General features: G+C 41.2%; 1 protein-coding gene across 1 annotated transcript in view; it reads left to right on the forward strand.

Annotated features, from left to right (window-relative positions):
• ENPP6 (ectonucleotide pyrophosphatase/phosphodiesterase 6) overlaps positions 1 to 26,222 on the forward strand; it is a 55,139-nt gene that overhangs the window by 18,942 nt on the left and 9,975 nt on the right. The window contains exons 2-4 of the mRNA XM_030563060.1: positions 5,851 to 6,030; positions 16,670 to 16,781; positions 23,332 to 23,473. Coding sequence (XP_030418920.1) covers positions 5,851 to 6,030; positions 16,670 to 16,781; positions 23,332 to 23,473 — 434 coding nt within the window. The remainder of the gene's footprint in view (positions 1 to 5,850; positions 6,031 to 16,669; positions 16,782 to 23,331; positions 23,474 to 26,222) is intronic.

A 26,222-nucleotide genomic window follows, 5' to 3' on the forward strand; every position in this document is an offset into this window, starting at 1 on the left:
GGGAGGGGGCAGTCAGGGGACAAGATCAGTGGGGGTTGGACGGGTTGAAGTTTCTGAGGAGGGCAGTCGGGGGCAGGAAATGAGAGGGGGCAGATAGGGGGCGGTGGTCAGGCTGTTTGGAGAGCCACAGCCTTTCCCACTCAGCCCTCCATACAGTTGCGCAACCCCAAAGTGGCCCTCAGGCCAAAAAGTTCTAAACAATACTTAGTCCTGGTCTAGACAATACTTAGCCCTGTCATGAATGCAGGGGACTGGACTAGATGACCTCTCGAGGTCCCTTCAGGTTCTATGATTCTATGTGGAAACACTGCAGAGTCCGGCTCACTCGGTAGATTTTTGCAGAATACAAAGTTCCTTTACAAAATGTGATGGGAGCTTTGAGAATGAAAACTGATGGCCCATGGCCTTGTTGAGCTTACTGTTAAAAAAAAAAATGAATCCATAGCAATGTGAGCTTCTCACTGATCTGAATAATTCTCTGCTCTCTGTTTAACAAACAATTAATTAAACCTCACAGCAACTCTGTTAGGAAAGTATTATTTTACCTACCAGATAGGTGGATAAACTGACAGCAATAGTATATTGACCCTTAAACCCCTAAATCATGGGTTCGAATCCAACCCAAATCCATGGAGGCTGAAGATCATTGTTATATGAAGGCTCTTTGGTAGCCTCAGTCCTGTTCTCAGTGAAAAGATCATATTACACAGAAAGTGATTGCAAATGGCAAAAATCTGGCTACCAGCTTCCAACACAAGCCAGGCCTGAATGGACGTGGAGACTGAACTACTCTTCCTAGTCGCGGGAGTGGTTGCTCCTATGCAGGGTAGTGCAGGGGTGGAATGATATCAGAAAGCATGTGCTGCGCTGCTGTTGATATTGTGACTGTTCTGTGGATAAACAGAATTATTAACTTTCTAGAGCTTTCAGGCTGGCACCATTCACAAGCACAAAATTTACCTAGGGGGATGAGCACCCAGTGGCACACACTTCAGGAGTCAGAATTGCCACACTATTCTACTACAACGAGTGAAGTTGGTTATGGAGAGGGAGGCTCTGTATGCACCAGGGATGGACTTCATGCATACTCTGCACAGTCCCACAAGGGAGCTGGAGACAGACCAGGGAAGGGGATGGATTTCTTCCCCCAAACCTATGCATAGTTTCCCCATACAAAGGCTGTTTCTACTGTTATAATGGAGGGAGTTTGTAGATACCAAAAGTATGTCTTTGACCTATGGGCAATCACAGACCTCAGTGAAGCTGATGAGCATGTTAGCTGCCTTTCAGTCAGCCTAAATGGAGCAATTAAGTGCCGCCTGATTTAGTGATAGCTGAAACAAAAAATCCACTGCCCAAGTCACAGAACAGCATGGTATGGTTGCAGTAGAAGCTGAACCTTAAGGTCAATGGCTTGAACTGAGAGCAAATACAGAGACTGAGAACAGATTGGATTGTAGCTGCATGTCTCTGTGTGTCAGAAGGAGACAGCCAAAAACAGAAAAGCAGCCAGGAGACCATCACAGAAACACTAGTGAGCCCTGAGAGGAAGCCGAGAGAGAGCTTCTTTTGGGCCGAATTGGAACTAGGAGCAAGGAAAATAGCTGCTGTCTGTTCCTACCACATTCAGGAAACAGGACTGTGTGTACATTCTTTATATATACAGTAACTCCTCACTTAACGTTGTAGTTATGTTCCTGAAAAACACGACTTTAAGTGAAACGATGTTAAGTGAATCCAATTTCCCCATAAGAATTAATATAAATAGTGGGGTTAGGTTCCAGGGCAGCTTCCCCTACTCTGCAAGCGCCAGAGCCAGGGGGCTCAACCTTCAGCTCGCCCACTTCACTCCTTCCTTAAAGCCCCCACCCTTGACTCACCTCTTCTCCCTCCCACCTCCTCCCCCTTTACTTCGCTCACTGCATCCTGGCTCCTCTCCCTTCCTCCCCTCCCTTCTAAATGCTGCAAGCCAGCTGACTGCGGAGTAGGGGAGGGAGAGGGGAGGCGCATCGAATCCTCTCACCTCCCCACTTCCTTCTGCCCGGGACAATCAGCTGGCTTGCTGCGTTTGGGAGGTAGGGGAGGGAAGGGGAGCCTGCGTGCTGAGTCCTCGCTCCTCCCCGCTCCCTCCTGCCTCCAGCCAGCTGATTGCTGCTGGCAGGAGGCAGGGGAGGCGTGCCAAGTCCTCGCTCCTCCCCCCTGTCTCCTGCTTCCAAAACTCCGCAAGTCAGCTGATTGCCCCAGCAGGAGGCAGGGGGAGAAGGGGATAGGAGCTGATCCGCAGAGTTTGCCGGTGGGTGGGAGGCATTGTGGGAACGGGGGCCTGTAGGGAGGCTGCCAGCTATGGAGAAAGCCGGCAGCCAAACATCATAAGAGTGGAGCATTGCACAACTTTAAATGAGCATGTTCCCTAATTGATCAGCAACGTAACAATGAAACAACGTTAAGCGGGACAACTTTAAGTGAGGAGTTACTGTAAACAGAATTACACCCAAGAAATGACTATAATCAGTTTAAGTTCCTAAAGGAAACAACCCATCAAGCTCTGAAGATCGGCTGACCACTCAGGCCAAAAAAAGGCAACGGTATTTTGGCTCTCTGCACAGCAGGAGAGGTCAGAGGGTGGGCAGAAGGTGCATTAAAAGGGAATAGATTTGAAGAATGCCATAAAACATTTAACCGGTTGCATGCTACTGGATGTATGTGGAACAAAGCATTCATCAAGCAGTGCCTCATGTCACAGCTATGACACTTTGAAATGCTACTGAAATATTGCCACTTCACGCAGCAGCTCACAGGACTGGGCCCATTTCATGGCTATGCCTGTATTGCTGTTCCCAGAATAACTCTTCCAGAGACAAGACGCTGTAGTGCAACTATTATGTATCATGCTGGGTGTGCAACTGTTTGGGAGGTCTAGCAGGTATTTCTTCAAAAGAGGAATTTTTTTAAGTTAAAAAATTCTTAAAATTAAAAAGTAAACTACATGCTATTTTTCCACTGGGGGGTGGGAAGGTAGAAAGGCAGGGGTCGGGTTGGGGGAGAAATAGCTTGTGTCATTAATTCAATGTATAACACATAGTAGAGAAAGTGATTTAAAAACCCTTCTCAAAACCATATGTACTCAAAGGATATGAAATCCTCCACTCAACAGATCTCATTTTAAAAATAATGTTGAGGTTATTTTAGTTGAAACTGCTGCACTTGTTCTCACAATAATCAAAACCTGTTATCTTGGTCCTTGCAATATCTCTGACTCACAGCTAATGATGAAAGTGTCTCTCACATACATCAGTTGTTTATTTAAGATGCGTAAATCATGAACTTTCAGTGCAACTTCATCTTGAACATTGCCTTTAAAAAAAGCCAAGTTAGTGATTAACTTTTAAAATACAGTATTCTGTCTTCTAGTAATGCATGGAAATTACAGACCACCTATCAAGAAATATGTGAACCTAGTTTCTTTCGTTGCATGGTAAATTTACAACAGACTTCTATCAAAAACTATATGAGTTTGTTTGGCAAAATACTGTAAACTCATCTCCAATGGATGCTAGTCAAACTGTGTCACAAAGATTTCAAGTGAAGAAATGTTGATTTGAACATCTCTGTGACTAAGCTACCTCCCATTATTTTTTCTTTGCTTTGGCACCATCCATCAAGCAACACTTCTCCATTTGGAGGGATTTTTTTGAAACAGGTGTCTTGGTAATCGTGTGCAAGGAATGTATTTTCTGTGTTAAAGGGTTCTGAACATCTCACTGCATCTTATAAGTCAAATTCATCCACTGACTTCAATGGAATTGAGGCTGTAACTGAGTCTTTGTACAAGGCAGTTTGTCTTCAAGGTGCACAAAGCTTCTGGTGGATATGAATGTGGAATAAGGATATGGGCCCCATCGAATCCTCTATGTGCAAATATGATAAACACCCTGCAAATATAGGAGAGATGAATATGACAAACAGGAGTGCAGGCTCAATGACATCATTCCACTGAAGTGTAAGCCACATTCAAAAGGGCTCTATGTAGTTGTATAGCTCTGTACAGATTTAAAACCAGTATTTCATATGCTCCTTCGACCTTGGTGTGGCTACAATTTAGGACTAAGCAGAGAATTATATATGCAGTAAACATGAATTATTTTTAATATCAGTGCTGGCATTAACTGAGGCATCATGAATATAATTAATAATGGAAAAATTGCATATTACTGACAATAGGTGTTAAGAGTCTTATTCAGTATTACTACAAAGGATAACTTTGCAGGACACAAGAGAAGCGTAAACTGAACCGTTAACTGTAGATAAACATGGACATTGAAAAATCTCCCAGGAACTAAAAAAACTATTCTTAACATCAAAACAGCATCTGGCCAACCACACACCAAGCAACCTCCTTCAAATTCTCTTAAAACTCACTTCTTCCAGTTAATCTTTGGTGCCAAATTTTTCAAAATGACCTCCAAGATTTTGGCTAGGAAGACCCCTGTAAAAAATGTGGCTCCCAGTCTCTCCCCTCTTCAGGGCTCTCCATGCTACTGGTATGTCTATACCAGGGTGCTGGAGCAATTTGTACAGTGGGGGTGCTGAGAGCTATTGAACCAAACGGTAAACTCTATATGAGATGGAAAGCACTTCAAGCCAGGGAGTGAGGCAGCTCCCCCAGCACTCCTAGTTCCAGCACCTATGGTCTGGACCATATTATGTTTCTCTCTCTCTCTCAGTTAGATTACAAGGGCATATGAGCCAAGGCAGGGGCCCATTCTTCCCCTATGTTGGTAAAGCACTATGTACTCTTATGGAATATATAATAATGGCTCTGATTCTGCTATCTTTGTGCACACTGGGTAGTACCTTACTATCAGAGTAGTCCCAGTGAGCTTATCAGAGCTGTTTGTATAGCAAGGCACTACTCAGGCTGAGTAAGGGTGACAGAATGCAGCCCTATATTGGAGAATAAATACCAGACTTGAGCCTTTCTTCTTACTGTCACTGAGGCTGTCTTTTGTGTTTGTCCAGCTGTAGACCTTATTCTAAAAAGTTAAACAAAACATAATGTTTTAAATATTATCCTGGAAAGAATGCAACTGATGCTGCACACAAGAGCAAACACAAGGAAAATATAATATTCCACAAACCGTCCTCTATTTTTATTTTTTAAATAATACTTTAATGATCTGCTGTTTGCAAGCCGCTTCACTGCCTTCACCTACCATTCTGGGTGATTTGGACTGTGTGTACCTTGAAAAAGGTCTCAGACTTGGCAGATGTCTCAACTTCAGAAGGACTCAAACCAGTCAAACATCTGGCATCTGTGTTTGCTATAGCCACAGTGAGTTGGCTTATCTGGGCTAAGCAGCGCAGGGTGTACATTATACACATGAGGCCAGAGAGGATCTATAGGAGCGGGTTACCATGGCTGAGTTTTGCATTGGCGTCAATCCCAACTGGAAGAAAGCTCTTGAGTTTTAATCCTGGCTCTGCTGCTGACTCACCATGTTGCCTTAAATAAATCATGGGCCCAGATATTTTTAAACTGTCTTTTAATTGTGAATGAATATCCAAAGCTCCAAATAAGGTCAAAGGGAGCTGCTGGTTCACAGTATCTCTGAAAGCCCAGGCCCTATGTGTATAAATGTTAGGGACCCAAAAACAGAGGCACCCGGAATTAGAAGCTACTATTTTCAAGTGTTTTAACATCTGTAAAATGGGAAGAATAACTATTATCTTGCCTAATTCACCAAGACATTGTGAGAATTCATTAGCTGTTGTTTTTCCAGTACTTTGGAAATAGAAAGTGGCAGATAAGTGCTTAGAATGAGAAGCTAAACACACTCTTTTCCTTTTTAGGTCGCCACTGTGAAGTCCATCAGATGACTGGAAACTACATGTGGGACCCAAGTACAAATACGTCTTTTGACATTGGTGTGAATAAAGAGAGCCTGTTACCTCTTTGGTGGAATGGATCGGAGCCTTTGTGGATTACCATGACGAAAGCAAAGAAGAAAGTTAATATGTATTACTGGCCTGGTTAGTATCTCTAAATGCAGTTCCTCAAAACCACCATCTAATGCTGCATCTTTAAAAATTATGGACAGCTATGTAGGATGATTCTTGAATACCTTGCAGGCATGAAATGGAAACAACAATTGCAAGTAGGTTTTTTAACACTCACACATGGCAACTCTATTTAATTTTTTAACATTTTTGATTAAAATATGCACATGCTAAAGATTATATTAAAGTAACCATTAATGCTTTAGCTTACGAAAACAACAGGAAATAACTGAACCTTTACTTTGAATAGGAAATGCTCAGTCTGCCTAGGAAACATATATGGTGTATAGAGTAAGAACAAGCACTTTTCATTACCTCCCAGCATTGACGCTCTGGTTACCTTTTCCAGACCTGAAGAAGAGCCCTCAAAAGCTTGTCTCTTCCCCCAACGGAAGTTGGCCTGATAAAAGATATTACTTCCCCCACCTTGTGCATCTCATATACTGGGACCAATATAGCTACAAGACCACCGCAAACATCATCTCTATCAGATGGAAATGTTACATATATGCACCATGGGCAAGTTACAAATACACATATGCAAGGCACTTAACTTTTCACTTCTTGAATTTTTATCATTTTAACACTGTTGTCCAAGCACTGCATTAATATACTTTTATATACATATAATTTACTAGAAGATCACACATCAGAATCATAAATCTCCAATATGGGTGGGCACAGCAGGAGAAGCTGACCCACTTGTTCAGGCTCACCGCCACTTTATCTCATCAAACCACACGTGCGCCCAGTCATGTCCTCCTAGCACAATGCTGCATAACAACATTCGAGAGAAAGGACAACACTTCACAGGAACAGATAGAAATGGCAACACAAGATGGTTTATATTCCACACGCTGACAGTCAGAGAAATTAGCCAAACAACTGCTATGTTACTGAGCAAAGCAGGAAACTTTGTATTGAAACATTGCTCCACGGGCCCAATGACACAAATATTTATGCTGTTTAAACACCTTTCGCCCCCTCAAGCTCTCCCCTCTTGAGGACTCCTGACCAATGTAACAGCACAATACATATGATGACAAACTTAAACAAAGCCTTTGTTTAAATTTATTAGCATATGTTTTGTGCTGTTAAAGCCATATAAAGAATGAATGTCCTCCCTAGCTGTGTTCTGCTCCTTTAAGGAGCAGAGTGCTGGTCCCACACACTCCCACCCTCCCGAGGAAGGGGGCGGGCTAGCCCCAAGTCTTTCTGCTACCCCGTACCTGCTAAAAATCTCTTGTTGGTACTGTATATTGGAGGGTACCGCCCTATTTGCACCCCTGATCATCTGAGTCAGATACCACCCGCAGAAAGTTGATTTTCTTTTTTGGTGGTTTGGGTTCTGTAGTTTCTGCATCGGAGTGTTACTCTTCTAAGACTTCTGAAAGCATGCTCCACGCCTTGTCCCTCTCAGGTATTGGATCGCACTTCAGATTCTTAAATCTTGGGTCAAGTGCTATAGCTATTTTTTAGAAATCTCACATTTGTACCTTCTTTGCATTTTGTCAAATCTGCTGTGAAAGTGTTCTTAAAATGAACAGGTCTTAATCCAAGACTGCTATAACATGAAATATGTGGGTAAAACAGAACAGGAGACATACAATTCTCGCCCCAGGAGTTCAGTCAGATATTTAATTAAAAAATTATTTTTTTAACGAGCATCATCAGCATGGAAGCATGTCCTCTGGAATGGTGGCCGAAGCATGGAAGGGGCATACAAATATTTAGCACATCTGGCACATAAATACCTTGCAATGCTGGCTACAAAAGTACCATGTGAACTCCTGTTCACACTTTTAGGCCATGGTTACACTGGCACTTTACAGCTCTGCAACTTTCGCACTCAGGGGTGTGAAAAAACACCCCCCTGAGCGCTGCAAGATACAGCGCTGTAAAGCCTTAGTGTAATCAGTGCTGCAGCGCTGGGAGCACGGCTCCCAGCACTGCAAGCTACACCCGTAAGGGATGTGGTTTACGTCCAGCGCTGGGCTGGCGCTCCGACCACACTCACACTTCAAAGCGCTGCCGCGGCAGCGCTCCCGCAGCGCTGCCGCAGCAGTGCTTTGAAATTTCAAGTGTAGCCATACCCCTAGATGACATTGTAAATAAGAAACAGGCAGCAGTATCTCCCGTAAATGTAAACAAACTTGTTTGTCTTAGCGCTTGGCTGAACAAGAAGTGGGTCCGAGTGGACTAGTAGGCTCTAAAGTTTTCCATTGTTTTGTTTTGTAGTGCAGTTATGTAACAAAAAAAAATCGCATTTGTAAATTACACTTTCATGATAAAGAGATTGCACTACAGTACTTGTATGAGGTGAATTGAAAAATACTATTTCTTTTGTTTATCCTGTTTACAGTGCAAATATTTGTAATAAAAAGTAATATGAAGTGAGCACTGAACACTTTGTATTCTGTCTTGTAACTGAAATCAATATATTTGAAAATGTAGAAAAACATCCAAAACTATTTAATAAATTTCAATTGGAATTCTATTGTTTAACAGCACGATTAATTTTGTTAATCGTGATTAATTTTGTTGAGTTAATTGCATGAGTTAACTGCGATTAATCAACCGTCCTATTAAAAAGGTACAATTTTCTATTCACTTCTACAAGATTTTTCTGTAAGGGAATTATCCAGAAATAGGGGAAGAAAGAAGCGCTGGGATAGACAGATACAGAATGGTGGCAAAGCAGAAGTGATGGTTTAAAACTACTAACGGTGCATGTTCCATACAGTTTTTACACTCAGGATTATGTGACCTCCCAACATTTGATTTTTGTTAGGGTATAGTATGTGGCAACTTTGCTTAGCAGTGGATAGTGGATCTTGGAAATTTGTTGCAGGTTCTGATCAGGAAAAATCTGGGATGCTGTAACAGTCACAGAGAGGTAGGCCAAATTCATGGTGTTGGGAGATACAATTTGCCTTCTGATCAATAATAAAGACTAATCCAAACAGACATTCATATACAAAACAAGTGTCATTTAGCTAACAAGCAGGACTACACTTTCCTCATAAGAATCAGACCATTAGGAGACATGAATTTTGGGTCTAAAACATGGAAATATGAAAGGGAGGATGCTAAAGTTATGTATGAAGCTCAGTGTTCGAGAAGCTAATCTAAAAAGTTAGTAATTAAGAACATAGAAAGCAGGAAAGTCCTCTGTTGTGAATAATCATCTATCACTTAATCTATGAGGATGCAAAAAATAAGAAAGCTAAAATGCAGGCAGAGTTTATTTGAGTGGAAACATAAAAGCAAAAGTATCCACACCAATAGGGCTCATAATTGCTGTCTGTGTTAAAACATCAATGTTCTAAGCATTTGGTTTTATGGAATATTTGCTCCTTCCTAATCACTACACAAAGAGGCCTGTTTCAGGGATGAGCAAACACAATTTATTAAGCAGTTTCTGTTCTCCCAATCTTTATCCATGGGTGAAATATCATTTATCCTTTAAATGATTTGCTGCTAAGTAATGTACAGCAAAATGTACTGTATCTGAAGTGAAATGTATGGCCCAATGTACCCACTAATTCACTTTGAAGCACTGATGTTCCAGTGGACCATGGCGCTTCAGAGAATTGCTACTGTATTTTAGCTGTAGCAGAAACACAGCAGTAAATGGATTAAAGTTCTCTTTCTTTTTTTCTCAGTGAGTTATGAGGTGGATTTTAACCAATAACCTTGTAGCTGCCCAATTTGTCAGGTTTGTTTTAAGTGAAGTATAGAGGCCTCTCTTTTAAATGTGATCAAAAGAAAAAACAAAACAAAACAACATTTTCCATTTAAACAAGACATTTTCCAGACCTTTGTGCAGGTCTGGAAAGTTTTCAGACCTTTGTGTTATGACACTTAACGTCCAACTGTTAAATCAATATTTAGAAATGCAAGTTAGAAATGGCAGAGGTTCAAGTTTCTGTGTCAAATAAAGGAAGATGCAGAATAGCATCTATATCATTGTGAAAGGGGTCCTCGTTTCTGCCCGAATCCCAGAAGTTCAGTATTTTAAAACAGTAGGTCAGTGGTGTGCAAAATGGTGCAACAAAAATATCTGAAATTAGAGCTGTGCATACAAAGCAAAATTTCTTTTTCACAATCAGCTGAATTTTAAAACATATTCACTTTACCTGCTTTTGCACATTTCTTATGTTTGCTTTCCATTGATGATAGAGTGAACAAGTTTACCAGCAGTTATGATCATGGACACAGTGAATTTTAAGTAATTACTGAGTGTTCATAGCAAGAAAATTATGATTTTGTAAGAAGAAGCCTGATTTTAAATTATGTTCAAGAAAGAGGGAATAAAAACATATGTGACTTTGGTGTCTCATCTACACAGCCTGAATTTCAAATATTTAATACTCTCAGTGAACTTCTCACATACAGACCAAGAAGTAGTACCAGAAATTATTTCTGTCTATAACTACCATATCATAGTGATCACTTGGCAGTCTAGAAACAGCTAAGAAAGAAATCTGAGCAACTAAGTTACACACAGCCCAAGGAGGTTAATACTGTAAACAAAAAATTAGAAAATAACTCTGAAAAACTACATTTGAGAAAACTGCAACCTGTTTGAAGACAATATGTGAACAGAAAAAGAGGCTAAATTAATCAATAGAATATATTTGTTATGCATAATTAGTCACCCTACCTGAAACATTCTGACTCAAAGTTGAGCCTGTTTGGATCTGTAATTCTAGATCAGGCCCATTACAGAGATAGGGCCAAACCACAAAATTCGGGTCTGGATTTGGATCCAGACTTCTCCTAAATGCAAGAGGCAAAGGAGAAGTTGGATCAGAAGTTCCAGTTCAGGCCTGTCTCTGTATAATACTAATAACACATGCCCAGACATAGGGAGATGCTATCCTCCATGATATTTGAGATCAGCTGCAGCCCAGTGCTCTTCTGCCAGTAGCTACTGGAGGCAAGAAACTTTCAGTGACGCACTGTTAACTCTAGAATTCATTCTGTCCCTTGGTGAGCCAGAGTTCAAGTTAGTCAGCCTTCAGTGCATGAGGTGAGGCGCCCTTGTTTGATCAAGCATTTGCCTGAGGTTGGGTTAGATAGGTAATGGGTGTCTGGCATGGAAATAATGGGGGTTGCTCTCAGTTACATGTATCATTCAGTGTTTTAATCGTTATGTAAATATACTTAGTGACTGTATTATGGGCCCAATATTTATGTATAAATTAAATCCAGTTACAGGTAGAATAGACAAAAATGGAGAAAAAGCTCTTGCTAATAAAGCTAAATGGAGTCAGCCCTTAGCAGTCTATACACTTCTGAGACAAGCCAAACTTTTAATTACTCTATTTAATATAGGCCAGCAGCCTTAAAAACATCACCATCTAAGTACACAGGACCAAACATCAGCAGGGACTTACTACAACAGCCGGGCAAATACTCCTTTTTTTGGTTTATTGGCAATTTCAAAGAACTGGGAAAGAACAAAGTTCTGCTTAGATTTTGAGCATTTTAGCAATTTTTAATCATTTACAATAAATTATAGGAAATTGTGAACCAAAAAAAAGTAGGTTTGAACAGAAAAAGATCAGTGTTTCATTTACAAAATGTCTAACTAAAATGTTTCAGTGCGGGTTTTTTTGTGGGGGGGAGGAGGGAGTGGGGGAGGTTCAAGAGGATTAATTTGGCAAACAAGGATGAACTTGTAAAACATTTTGGTGTCAGTGACCTGCATTTTTTTTTTGCTGAAAAAATGCTTCAGTCAAAAAATTTTGTCCTGCTTTATTGACTACCTAGACTTCCTAAAGCACATCTCTGTGCTACTGCTGTAGAAGACTAGTTAAAACAGAGATTGAATCTACAGCCTATCGTATGGATTATGCCATTCATCAATAATAAATAAGTGTACCTACCATGAGGCATACGGCCACACCACACATGTGCCTGGTTGATGGCCATACATTCAATTCCTATGGGTCAGTGAACTGTTTGTAATTCCATGTGATAAATACACTATAGTGAGGAATGCATCAGAAATGCCTTAGATTAAGGCTAAATTTTTCAAGAGTGGTTGTTTAAAACTAGGCTTCTAAATTCATATTGAAGCATGTAAATAAGTTGCCTGATTTTCAAAATTTGAGCACTAACCAATATCAGTTGATTTCAATGGGAGCTGCTAGGGGCTGAACACTTTTCAGCTTCTTTACATAGGCTCTTAAATAAGGATTTAGGAGCTTAACTTTAGGCACTCACTTTTAGAAATCTTAGCCTGAGTAGATAGATCACAATATGTCAATAAAGTATTTAATTCAGCATACTGATCTTGAAGTAATATCAGAATTATAGGACTGAAAGGGCCCTCAAGAGGTGATCTAGTCTAGTCCCCTGCACTCATGGTAGGACTAAGTATTACCTAGACCATCCGTTACAGGTGTTTGTCTAACCTGCTCTTAAAAATCCCCAATGATGGAGATTCCACAACCTCCCTAGGCAATTTATTCCAGTGCTTAACCACTCTGACAGTTAGGAAGCTTTTCCTAATGTCCAACCTAAACCACCCTTGCTGCAATTTAAGGCCATTGCTTCTTGTCCTATCCTCAGAGATCAAGGAGAACAATTTTTCTCCCTCTTCCTTGTAACAGCCTTTTATGTACTTGTATGTGATCCACAATGCCAAAGGATTCATATCTACAGCTATGGAGAAGCATCAATGTGCCAGTATAGCCTGCTTTATTTGGGTATTTTGTATTTTTCCTTGCAAACCAGCATTGTGAGTTGGTAATATGAGCTCAACCAGGCTGAGAGTTAGACAAATGGCTTTTTTTTGAGAGTCCTATTAAGCAACTATCAGAGTGGTAGCCATGTTAGTCTGGATCTGTAAAAGCAGCAGAGTCCTGTGGCACCTTATAGACTAACAGACGTATTGGAGCATGAGTGTTCGTGGGTGAATACCCACTTCGTCGGATGCATGTCATCCGACGAAGTGGGTATTCACCCATGAAAGCTCATGTTCCAGTACGTCTGTTAGTCTATAAGGTGCCATAGGACTCTTTGCTACTTCTATTAAGCAACTCTGACTGTAGTTGCTGGAGAGGTCACACTGAGATTGCTCAATCAGGGCAAACGGAAATGAATAGGGCAGACGATCTCCAAACTGGTGGTTTATTCTATAATTAGATTTTATCAATCTGCGGGGGTAATCCAGAGTAGCTCTGGAGACTTCAGTCTTGTGACTTAGACTTTCCCTGATAAATTTTAAGCAGATCTGAGATAAAACAGGATCGGGCCCGACTTCCTTTATAGCTAAAACAAGTTGTGGTCATAGCAGGGCTTCCTTGGCTGAAGAATAGGTCATATATATTGTTGCTTTGAAGCTAATCCCTATTTCCTAGACATTCACTGTTACCTAGTTGTATTCATTAGGTAATTAACCAAACAGTTCACAGGTAGTCTACTACAAATGTCAAAGAGGAATGAAGACAATAATATTATTACACCTCAAGTCCAATATAAATGATAATATCCTCTTTTGATCTTTGAATCAATAGAATACAGTAATAAAATAGCATAGACAGGAACAGAAGTTTAGCACTTATAAGATAATTAGCAGCTATAGGTTTACCTACAAGATACAGATAAACACAGACAAATACAGTTAGTATCTACTCTTAATTCTCCAACAATACAGGCCTACATTTCAAGGACTCTAGTCTATTTAAGATGGCTTTACTAACTATCTATAAGGAATGGCCCTGTTTTAGCATTTCAATACTCTTCTAATATGTCCTTAAGGGTTGTTTTCAGGTCACGTAGGCTGCTGGTTACTTAACCCTCGCTGGCTCAGCACCATAGCAACATAAACAGTGCTATGCATAAGTGCCGACTCCATGGGTTCTCTGGGGCTGGAGCACCCCTGGGAAAAAAATGGGTGGGTGCTGAGCACCCACTGGCAGCCACCCTACCACAACCTCCCTCCCGTCCAGCACCTTCTGCCCGCGGGTGGGCCCCGCCAATCAGTGCTTCTCCCTCTCTCCCAGCACCTACCACCTGCCACAGATCAGCTGTTTCGGGGCATCAAGAGGTGCTGGAGGGGAGGGGAGGGGAGTGAGGGCACAGTGTGCTCGGGGGAGGGGGCGGAACTGGGTGTGGAAAGGGTGGGGAAGGGAAAAGGCAGGGTAGGGGTGGAGCTGGAGTGGAAAAAAAGCAGGGAGGGGTGCAGCCTTGAGGGAATGGAAGGAGTGGGGGCAGGGCCTGAGTGAAGTACCCCCCAGCAGATTAAAAACTCAGCACCTGTGGTGATGTGTAACCTTATTTCTTCCTACAACAGAATCCAGCTCCCAGCATTCCTTAAAGCATAGTTCTGTAATCCCAAAGGTTTAGCAAAGTGGCCCAAATTGTGGCAGTTTCAGAGTGCTGCTAACACCACTTTAGGGTAGAAAAATACTCTTTTGTTGACCTAGCAAAACCTCAAAATATTTTACTACATATTTGTCTGAAAAAGAGAAGACAGAGGGGACATGATAACCATTTTCAAGTACATAAAAGGTTGTTATAAGGAGGAGGGAGAAGAACTGTTCTTAACCTCTGAGGTAGGACAAGAAGCAATGGGCTTAAATTGCAGGAAGAGAGGTTTAGGTTGGACATTAGGAAAAACTCTCAGAGTGGTTAAGCACTGGAATAAAGTGCCTAGGAAGGTTGTGGAATCTCCATCTGTCAAGTATAATTCCCAAATCTGGACCTTAGCGTCCAGGATATGAGTACTAGCATAAAGTCCTCTAAGCTTAATTACCAGCTTAGATTCTGTAGCGCTGCCACCAATCAGGAATTTTTAGGGCCTGATACCCTCTGGTCCCCCCAAAACCTTCCCAGGGGACCCCAAGACCCAGATTCCTTGAGTCTCACAACAAAGGGAAATAAACCATTCCCTCCCCCCTCCCTTCTTTCTCCCAGCTCCTTCCCGCCCTGGGAACACTAGGAGATCGCCTGATTCAACTTCTTGAATCACCAGACCGAGAGGAGTGTTACCTTCCCCCTCCCTTCTTCCCCCTCACCCAGAGGCCATACAGATTCAAGCTGCTTGAATCTAACACAAAGAGAAGAGAAAAGTTATCCTTCCCTTCTCCCCACCAATTTCCTGGTGAGTACAGACACAATTCCCTTGAACCTTAACTAGGAGAAAAAAAAATCAAACAGGTCTTAAAAAACAAAAAACTTTTAATAAAAATGAAAGAAAAAGTAAAAGGTTTATCTCTGCACTTTAGATGGTAAAAAGTTACAGGGTCTTTCAACTTATAAACAATAGAAAGAAACGTTCTTCAGCAGAAACACAATTTAAGCTACTTCCAGCAAGTACACATATGCAAATAAGAAAACAAATTAAAAGACTATAACCGCCTTTTTTCTTACTCACAATTCTGAATAGATAAGAGACTGTAGCAGGGAGATTGGCAGAAACCTGGTTGCACCTCTAGTCCCGTCCAGGACCCAGAGAGAACAAAGCCAAACCCAAAACTCATAAAAAAAAGCTTCCCTCCACGAGATTTGAAAGTATTTTGTCTCCTGATTGGTCCTCTGGTCAGGTGTTTGCAGGTCACTGTTTGTTAACCCTTTATAGGTGAAAGAGACATTAACCCTTAGCTATCTGTTTATGACACCATCATTGGAGATTTTTAAGAGCGGGTTAGACAACATCTATCAGGGATGGTCTAGATAATACTTAGTCCTGCCTGAGCGCAGGGGACTGGACTAGATGACCTCTCAAGGTCCCTTCCAGTCCTATAATTCTATGCAATGAAGCCAGTTTGCAAAAGATCTTTCTCTCTGTATTCTGGTAATATCCCAAGAAGTATATATTGCTGTGGCTCCCGGGGTGTTTAAAGCTAAATTGCATGAATTTTGTGTTACTGAGCCGTACACTTATAAATATTAATGTCACCCACTAGCGCAGTAACCAGACATAAAAAACTTGCTCTTCTGTGTTAAGAGCCCATGTTCTCCTATAGGATATGTTGCCACAAGTTGTATGCCAGAAAACACATTGTATTTTACTAGGAAAGGCTGCAGGTTACTAAGAGAGTTAATTGACTTAAACTGTTTTGATAAGAACCTCTAAGAATGAGATCTAACTGTTCCATTCCAGTCTCACATAGTAAAATATATTTTATAGAGGGTATTTTTATGGTAGATATTGTGTTTAATTGGAAAGTCTACTTTAGGAATAATAATCTAGACCTCTGTTACATTGGATATTTGGGAATGAAGGAATGCGATTGTATTATTGAAAACTATTACAAAAGGAGCCAACTTGGTGGTCTAAATGGCAAAGTCCTGCCACACAGGAATCAGAGTTTATCAAAGGGAAGGTCGTACCAACATGGCACTTTTAGAAGGGGAAAAAGGATAAAATGAATGGATTCCAGAGGACCTCCATCAAATACTCTCCATACAGACAAATACTGTGCCATCTTTCATGAATTAAGAATGTGAAATGAATGACAGATGTCATTTTGGCTCTGACGGTCTTCAAAATCTTCAGCTGATATGGCCAGAAATACAAGAACCATTCACCTCCCCATGCTCCCCAGTGTTTGTCGCCAAACCAAATCAAAACATACAATATTTGTCTTTTTAGGCTGCGAGGTTGAAATCCTTGGTGTCAGACCTAGTTTTTGTCTACCATATTTCAGTGTCCCAACAGACTCCAATTTCTCTGATGCTGTCAGTGATGCTCTGGAGTCATTGAGGTAAGTCACCACAATTCTTTATCACAATATTTCTTTTCTCAAACATTAGTATTTGAGCAGCAATAGCTTTGCCTTAAGGCATTTTCTTGGGAATTAGTGACCGTCTTGAAGGACCTGATGAAGCCAAGGTTGGTTTTGCTGTTATAACATGGACACAGAAAAATATGTATTTTCAATGGCTTTCTTCTTGCTTATGACATGGCATGCATGTGCCATAATCATTAATTATTTTCCATATACTGGCTATTAATAGAGAAATGAGGCTCAATCAATTTATATATCAGACTGATAGAATCAACTCATTTAGCTGCAAAAAGACTTTAATCATTTAAAGGCAACTGGAGTTATTGAGTGTTCAGCTGTTCTGAGATTTAAATCAGGCTACCTATTTAGAAGCTTAATGCTAGATTCCACATAAAAACTTTCCATACACAGATGTGCCCAACCCATACAGTTCAGATCTGGATTTGAGCAACCTCAAATGGAAGCTTGTTCAGATCCAGGCTTTTGGTTCAGCCATTTCTCAACCAAACGTTGATCAGGGAGAGTCCTGCTTAGCTTTTAAAACTAGGTAAGATCTGGGGCATTCAAGACCAACGCGGCCCCATTCTTGAGGCCACATGGACCAAACCTCTTCATTAGCAAATTTCTGTTATAACTATAATGTTGTCATTTCAGGATACACTTACTCTATTAAGCTCTTAATCTATTATATCATTTGAATTTGTTGCATCATTACCTTTCAAATGTTGTAGACTGCTGTATAAATCTAGGAAGATTATCATTGCAGAAAATGGGCATTGAACAGCATTCAACCTGAATTTAAGTTTCCAATTCTTAAGAGTGTGTATAAACTTGCTATTGTATATAAAACTGAAGGAACCTCAGGTTCAAACCACCCCTTAGTCTTGCATAAGTATATCATGAAAATTACCTTTTAGGCAGACAATCTGGAGTCTCATACTTCAGAGTGCATTTAGAAAGTTAAGGAAAACAAACTTCCCCCATTATGCAATTACAGTTTTCAAGATATGTAACTTTGTTGTATCTAAACCAAATTCCTTTAAACTTATCAAAAGGTACAAGTCTTCCCTGAGGACTGAAAATGCAGTCATGCAAACCATTAAAAGTGCTTACTCACCTAAACAGTCCCTTTGAAATCAATGAGATAATTTGCATGTGTAAACATTCTTTGCTTGAATAAAGTGTTGTAGGACTAGGTTAAATTTCCAAAAGTGCTAAGTGATATAAGAGCCTATGGCCATGGCTACACTTACAGTTCTGCAGTGCTGGTAGTTACAGCTGTGTTCGTACAACTGTGTAGGGCCAGCGCTGCAGTGTGGCCACACTGACAGCTACCAGCGCTGCACTGTGGCCACATTTGCAGCGCTGTTGGGAGTGGTGCATTGTGGGCAGCTATCTCAGCATTCAAGTGGCTGCAACGTGCTTTTCAAAAGAGGGGGGTGGGGTGGAATGTGACAGGGAGTGTGGAGGAGATAGACAGAATGGATTTTTGGAGTTGACACTGTTCTCAGCTCCCTGCCTTGCAAGTTCTAAGGACTGGAAGACACACAGTGCCTACCTTCAATCATTTTAAAAGTTCTGACCCTCTTCCCCCACCCTTCTCTCATTCACTAAATGCAAATGATGTACTCCTAAATAGCCGTCAGACCAGATAAGCATCTGCTCAACATGGACTTCCCCTCCCCCTCTGCCGTGTGAGCGTGCTGTTTCTCTCTTCAAGCAAACAGCTGTGAATATTCCAAAGTAATTCCCCTGCCTGCCTCCGCTCGCTCAGGAAACAGGAGCTGTGTTTCTTTTTTAAATAAGCAGTTTGGCTGAACTCCGAGCTCTCCCTTTCTTCCGGTTTGTTGTGGACAGGAATTCTGGGATACCTCCTTATACCCCGGAGGTCAATAAAAGCGCTGGTGGGGTCCACACTTGCTGACCAACGCTGGATCACCAGCGCTGGAATCGCTACACCCGAGGCTTGACCGGGTGTACAGCCAGCGCTGCAACCAGGGAGTTGCGGCGCTGGCCGTGCTTTGCAAGTGTGGCCACATCCTAAGTTGCAGCACTGTAACCCCCTCACCAGCGCTGCAACTCTCTAGTGTAGCCATGGCCTATGTTTCACTGAAAGTCAATCTTGAGTCCACATTCAAAGTTTTAAACTTAACCTACTTTGAGCGGTACATATGCAAATAAAGTATCTGAAAAAATGTCTTGCCTGGTATGAAAGATGTCTTTCATATTCAGATAAGTCAAGCAGCTGAACATCTCCTTTGTGGCTTTCAGGGATCCTGAGCACTGCTGCCACACAGCTGAGGAATCAATCCAATAATTCAGTGCAGGGTTTCTTCTTACTCATGCAGTTTATGAGGTGACTGGAAACCTGATATTAAATGTAAAAGCAGCAAAGAATCCTGTGGCACCTTATAGACTAACAGACGTTTTGGAGCATGAGCTTTCGTGGGTGAATACCCACTTCCTCAGATGCATCTGAGGAAGTGGGTATTCACCCACGAAAGCTCATGCTCCAAAACGTCTGTTAGTCTATAAGGTGCCACAGGATTCTTTGCTGCTTTTACAGATCCAGACTAACACGGCTACCCTCTGATACTGATATTAAATGGTTTCCCTGTTTGTATAATTTTTGGGTGGATGGAGGGATGGATAGATGGATGGACTGATGTGAAGCAACTCACCTGCTAGACTTTATTTGTTAAGAATTCCTTAATCATCAGCGTTCATCCTATTGAGTGATGAGAAAGAACTGAAAATGGTCATTGAAATCCTCATTGTAGGGATAAGTGCATCGGGCTGTGAGTGGGCATGTTTGTTGCTTCCTGGTTGGTTTCTGTGAGACAAAGGATGTAAGAGGGTTTGGAGAGAGTCTAGTCTTGGACTTGGCAGATTTTGAACATTATTAAAGTTTGATGAAGTAATGGCTGAGCTGTGAAAAACGTAGTCCCTCAAGCTGTTCTTTTGGAAAGCTGAAGCCCATTGAAAAGATTTTCATTGCTAATTCCCTCAGACATACAAGGCTGCTAGCTGCTGCCTTCAAGAATCAAAAAACAAACAAAAAAATTGGACAAGAACATGAGAGTGTCAGTTTTACAGCTCACAAGAGGAGAGAGCTGGCAATTTCAATTAACAGAGCAAACTGGTGGTACTGTAATATCTACAGTTAACACCACCTGCAGCCATGTGAGGAGCCAAAACACTGCAGGTACAGCTGGACCTGGAGAGCTACAACCACCTCTAATTTCCTATTTCCATTTCAAGAAGTTCTTGTCCGACTCCCTCTTGAACTTCAGCCAGAGGGACTGAGTTCCATTTCTTTAAACTCACATCCATGTAGCTGCTACCTATCTGCATAGACACAGCAAGGGAAGAATGATGGAGAGTGAGAGTGATTGGAAATAAAATCAGTCTTAAGTGTTAATATGATAGCTACTTACAGAAAGGGGGATAGGGAAGGAAGAAGAAGGGTATGTCTACATCTACAATTTGCAGCACTGGTTGTTACAGCTGTATTAGTACAGCTGTATAGGGCCAGCGCTGCAGAGTGGCCACACTTACAGCAACCAGTGCTGCAAGTGGTGTTAGATGTGGCCACGCTGCAGCACTGTTGCACACTGCGGGGAAGGAGACCTGCTTGGAGGGAGGGTCGGGGAACGCCAGAGCACACCGCGGGGCTGGATACCTGCTTGGAGGGGGGGTCGGGGAACGCCAGAGCACACCGCGGGGAAGGAGACCTGCTTGGAGGGAGGGTCGGGGAACACCAGAGCACACCGCGGGGCTGGATACCTGCTTGGAGGGGGGGTCGGGGAACGCCAGAGCACACCGTGGGGCTGGATACCTGCTTGGAGGGGGGGTCGGGGAACGCCAGAGCACACCGCGGGGAAGGAGACCTGCTTGGAGGGCAGTGGAGTTTGCTTAATTGAGAGGCTTCCTCAGGTATGCTGGGATACCTGCTTATTCCACGGAGGTCAACAAAAACGCTGGTGAGTGTCTACACCTGATGACCAGTGCTGGTGATCCAGCGTTGGATCCTCTACACCCGAGGCAGGACCGGGTGTACGGCCAGCGCTGCAAACAGGGAGTTGCAGCGCTGGTAATGCCCTGCAGGTGTTTACACATCCTAAGTTGCAGTGCTGTAACCCCCTCACCAGCGCTGCAACTTTGTAGTGTAGACAAGGCCGAAAGCAAGGAGATAAGAGGGGATTAAGATTTATAAACTATCTTCCCCTTATTCCTCATTTTCTCTCTCATTTCTTTTTTTTATCCCCATCATCCTTTTAACTACTTTAAGAAACAATGGACTGTTTTACTGTACTGTTGTGTTAGACGTAAGGCTGGAAGAAGTGCTCTGGAAATATAGTTATTTTAGAGCTGTAAATCTGTGCTCTCAATCTCAGTATAAAAGACACTTCCATCAGTCATTTCCATTTTTATTACACATGGCCAGGAGAGCTTCTGATTCTTGGCATTGTAAAAGGCAGATAAATAGATCCATTCCCAATTGTAAAATGCCTCCTTTCCACACACTAAATGCATTTTAAACCAACTAACCTATGGCTGAAATGAACTACATGTGGGAAAATGGCCCGTGGCAAGGTCATTCTCCCACATAAAGACAAGAATGCGAAGTGTTACACACGAGGTTGTCAGTCAGTTGGTTAATATTTGAAGCTGCAGTTAGAAAAGCCTGAAATTAAAATCCCCCAAATGTGCATTTTAGCTATAAGGCAGTCATTAGAAGGTAATGAATTGGGTCTGCTCCTGCTCTTGCTCTCACTAAAGTCAACAGCAAAAACTGAACTGACTTCAGTGAAAGCAGGATAGGGCCTTTTATAAGTCCGGCATGGTTTTGGGATAAGTCTTGGGTCTGGAAACAGGAATTCCTGAGTCTAATCTTGTAGTGAAATCCTGGCTCCATTGAAGAGAGTTTTGTCACTGACTTCAGTGGGGACAAGATTTCTCATCTGGAGTGTCTACTGGCTATGGGTCCAGTCCAACTCCTGTTGTTGTCAAAGGAAAGATGGATTCAGGAAGATTTCCCATTTCTTTGAATCAAGCCCCTTGAGAAAGTCACTTTAGCCAACATTTTCAAAACTACATGGCCAAAGTTAAGCTCCCATGTCCATATTTAGAAGCCAAATTTTACATATACACATTTGAAAAAAGTTAGGCCAAAATCTCTGTCACATTTTCCCCATCTGTAAAATGGTGTCATGAAGATAAGGTAATGTTTGTGCAGTGCTTTGAAAAGGTAAAGCATTTCTTGGTTATACCATACACTCTGCTCTCTTCAGTATTCTTTATGGTAAAAATGATAGCTAATAAGAGCTCAGTCTTGTAAAGTTCTGGCCACTCCTGCTCGGATCCTGGAAACCTCTTATGCATGCACTTAAATTAGGCATGTGGTTTGTCCCATAAAAGTCACATGCTTGAAGTTAAGCAGTTATCCAACAGGACTGAGCCCTTACTAAGAAATTTCACATCTCAGTATAAATAAGTCCATTCATCTCATACAATCAAGAATAAGTAATACTTAGATCTTATATGGCTTTTATATAGAATTAAATGATTTGGGAATGGGTAAGAGGGAAAACACACCTCAGATAAAAGTATTTGAAGGCTGTAAACATCAAAGAGGAAGAGAACTATTTAGAGAGAAGTTCAAAAGGTACATATATAGTAGAAGTAATCAGTTGAGTTTAAGAAAAAATAATTTAGACTGAATAGTGGGGAAATATTGTTATCAATGAGATCTGTTAAACCATGGATAGTCTCCAGAGGGACGAAATAAAGGCACCTTCACTTCAAATATTTTAAATTAGAGTAGGCAGAGAATGAGAAAATGTTTTGTACTGAATAAGTAACAGAGATAGGCTAGATTGCCTAACACAATGGTTCTCAACCTTTTCCATGCCAGGACCTCATTTTCTGTATTGGGATCTCCCTCCCATCCAGCTAAGACCGTCTCTCCCATTTAACAATATTGGAAGGATTAGGTGGTCACAATCCCAACACCTGTTCACAGCTCACAGGTTGAGAATCCCTGACCTAACACATTCTTCCAATCTCTAACTTCCATAATTCCCCCCCCACACATATTTTATTTTTTTTTTTGACTAGTGTGCCCAATAGAAGATGTGAATTTCAGATTATCTTGGGAGCTCTCTCCAAAACTGGCTGAAGCCAATGAGTAAAAAGGAAAACTAATTAAAATAAATACAGTATGCTACATTAATGGCTCAAAACATTATATTAGCATTAATGTAAACTGCAATGTTTTGGACCATTACTATAGAATACTATTTTAATAAAGGAAGCCAGGTCTAAGAAACTCACACAAAATCTTGTTGCAGTGATCCTAATGCAGATGATGGTGTATACTGTTGATAACATATCCTTGATATATACTAGACAAGTTAAGGTTAATTCAATGTTCACTTGAATAAGAATGTGTGGTATTGGGCCCTGAAAAGGTAAAACAATGTACATGTTGGCACCTGACTCTTTTGCTATGTTGCAACCCCAGAAATGGCAGTGCAGAAATGGCAGCAGTGTATTACGAACGCATTGATGTGGAAGGTCACCATTTTGGTCCTTCATCTGTTCAGAGGAAGAACGCTTTGAAAGCAGTGGACAAAGTATTGACCAACATGACCAAACTAATCAAGGTCAGTGATGTGACAAAAGATTGTGTGCTTTGGCATGCTTCACTTTTCTTTCTACTCTGATCCTTATTACCATTACAGCTCCTTTGCAATAATTCGCTGGTTAATAAGCATGTGGCATTTCAAAGGTTACAAGCTCTTAGCACCTTTCCCTTTGTAAATTTTCCTTCCTGTATTAGACAACTGCTTGGTTCCTTGTTAAGTGAAAGGTTCCTTGTTATACATGGTGTTTATAGTTGTGATTTGCCTTCTTTCTTGAACATAGTACTTAGCTGAATGAATCAGTTCAATGTTATAATGAGTTACCCCTCCTACCTTAAAATAACTCTACTGTTGCAGCAAGTGTTGCTAAAGAAGTATTTCTGAAACAGTATTTAACTGAGACTATAAAACAATGTTGTTTGAAGAGGTTAAAAAAATGGCTCTGCAAGACATTATGGAGAATGTTATGCATATTCATACTCAAGGGTTAAATTCAGCCGGAGCTGTACAGTGCAGAGCTCCGGTAAATATTTTTAAATTCACAGGGCTGATGTCCCAAACCCCAGTGCTTCCCAGGGGAGCTCAGGGAATTACTCTTTGAGAATTCAAGTCCTGTTCATACCCATGTAACGGCAGTTAAGGTTGAATTTCTGCAATAACAGAGGTTATTGATTTTGCTGGGAACTTAAGGCATGATACTGCTACCCTTAATTTAATTTCAGTAGACACTGTATTGGTCTCTGGTGGTTTGCATGATAATATCACTAGCCCCAGGAAGCTGTTAACCAGCAGGGACATTGCTCTTTTCAGAAATATAGTTGTCAATTGGAATTTGCACTTGTCATAAACAGATAGCTAAGGGTTAATGTCTCTTCCACCTGAAGCACCTGACCAGAGGACCAATCAGGAAACCAGATTTTTTCAACTCTGGGTGGAGGGAAGTTTGTGTCTGAGTCTTTGTTTTCTGTCTGCCTGCTTTCTCTGAGCTTTGGAGAAGTAGTTTCTACTTTCTAGTCTTCTGTTTCTAAGTGTAAGGACAAAGAGATCAGATAGTAAGTTATATGGTTTCTTTTCTTTGGTATTTGCATGAATATAAGTGCTGGAGTGCTTTGATTTGTATTCTTTTTGAATAAGGCTGTTTATTCAATATTCTTTTAAGCAATTGACCCTGTATTGTGTCACCTTAATACAGAGAGACCATTTGTATGTATTTTTCTTTCTTTTTATATAAAGCTTTCTTTTAAGACCTGTTGGAGTTTTCTTTACTGGGAAATTTCAGGAAAATTGAGTCTGTACTCACCAGGGAATTGGTGGGAGGAAGAAATCAGGGGGGAAATCTGTGTGTGTTGGATTTGCTAGCCTGATTTTGCATTCCCTCTGGGTGAAGAGGAAAGTGCTTTTGTTTCCAGGACTGGAAACGGAGAGGGGGAGTCACTCTGTTTGGATTCACAGAGCTTGTGTCTGTGTATCTCTCCAGGAGCACCTGGAGGGGGGAAGGGAAAAAGGATTATTTCCCTTTGTTGTGAGACTCAAGGGATTTGGGTCTTGGGGTCCCCAGGGAAGGTTTTTCAGGGGAACCAGAGTGCCCCAAAACACTCTAATTTTTTGGGTGGTGGCAGCAAGTACCAAGTCCAAGCTGGTAGCTAAGCTTGGAGGTTTTCATGCTAACCCCCATATTTTGGACGCTAAGGTCCAAATCTGGGACTAAAGTGCTTCCCAGGGGAGCTCAGGGAATTACTCTTTGAGAATTCAAGTCCTGTTCATACCCATGTAACGGCAGTTAAGGTTGAATTTCTGCAATAACAGAGGTTATTGATTTTGCTGGGAACTTAAGGCATGATACTGCTACCCTTAATTTAATTTCAGTAGACACTGTATTGGTCTCTGGTGGTTTGCATGATAATATCACTAGCCCCAGGAAGCTGTTAACCAGCAGGGACATTGCTCTTTTCAGAAATATAGTTGTCAATTGGAATTTGCACTAGAGAGATGAGTAAAGATTACTCATTTTTATAAGGGCTGTAGAATCAGACAATTACCTTTCATGACAGATTTATGGTGTTATTCATAACTCTGTATATTGCAACTTTGCTTTATCCAGCTGATTTTATAGTGGGGAATGAGCACATCAGGCTGCTGGGTAAAAGCTAGTTCTGTGAATTTCTCTGCTACCAGGAAGCATGAAGTGCTATGGATACCTGTCCACAGTGGTAAATAAACTTTGAGGTATTAATTTCCTCAGCAATAAGTAATATGAGGAAAGGGGTGAAAAATATTTCAATCTCAATAAACTATAAGAACACCAGAACAGAATTAAAGTTTTACATTCGAGGGAAATGACCTACCCAGGCAGATGGAAATGAGAAAGTTTTTCTCAGTCTATTTGAACTAAAAAGAGAAAAAGAGATTAGGTCAGATCCTGGTCCCAGTGAACTTCCATTCACTTTGATGAGATTGGGATTGGTACATAGCAGTTTGTATGAAATGTTCATTAACAACAAATGCATCGGAATGAAAGACTACCTATAACTAGAGATAGTGCCAGGAAGTTTAATGGCATTTATCCAGATGGGGATTAGAATTGAGATAGGGTTTGATGGTCAGATTTAAATTTGAACCAATAGTAAGATATGGATTCAAATGAGATAGTGTCAAATTCTTTTGATCAGCATTTGAAAAATCTCAGGCCAAAATGATAGAAAATCTCATGAGATCTGTCTGAATAGACTAAGACCAGCCTTTCTGTTGTTGTTGTAATTTACTATAAAGT

This window comes from Gopherus evgoodei, chromosome 5 (genome assembly GCF_007399415.2).
Source record: "Gopherus evgoodei ecotype Sinaloan lineage chromosome 5, rGopEvg1_v1.p, whole genome shotgun sequence".
NCBI classification, from domain to species: Eukaryota; Metazoa; Chordata; order Testudines; family Testudinidae; genus Gopherus; species Gopherus evgoodei.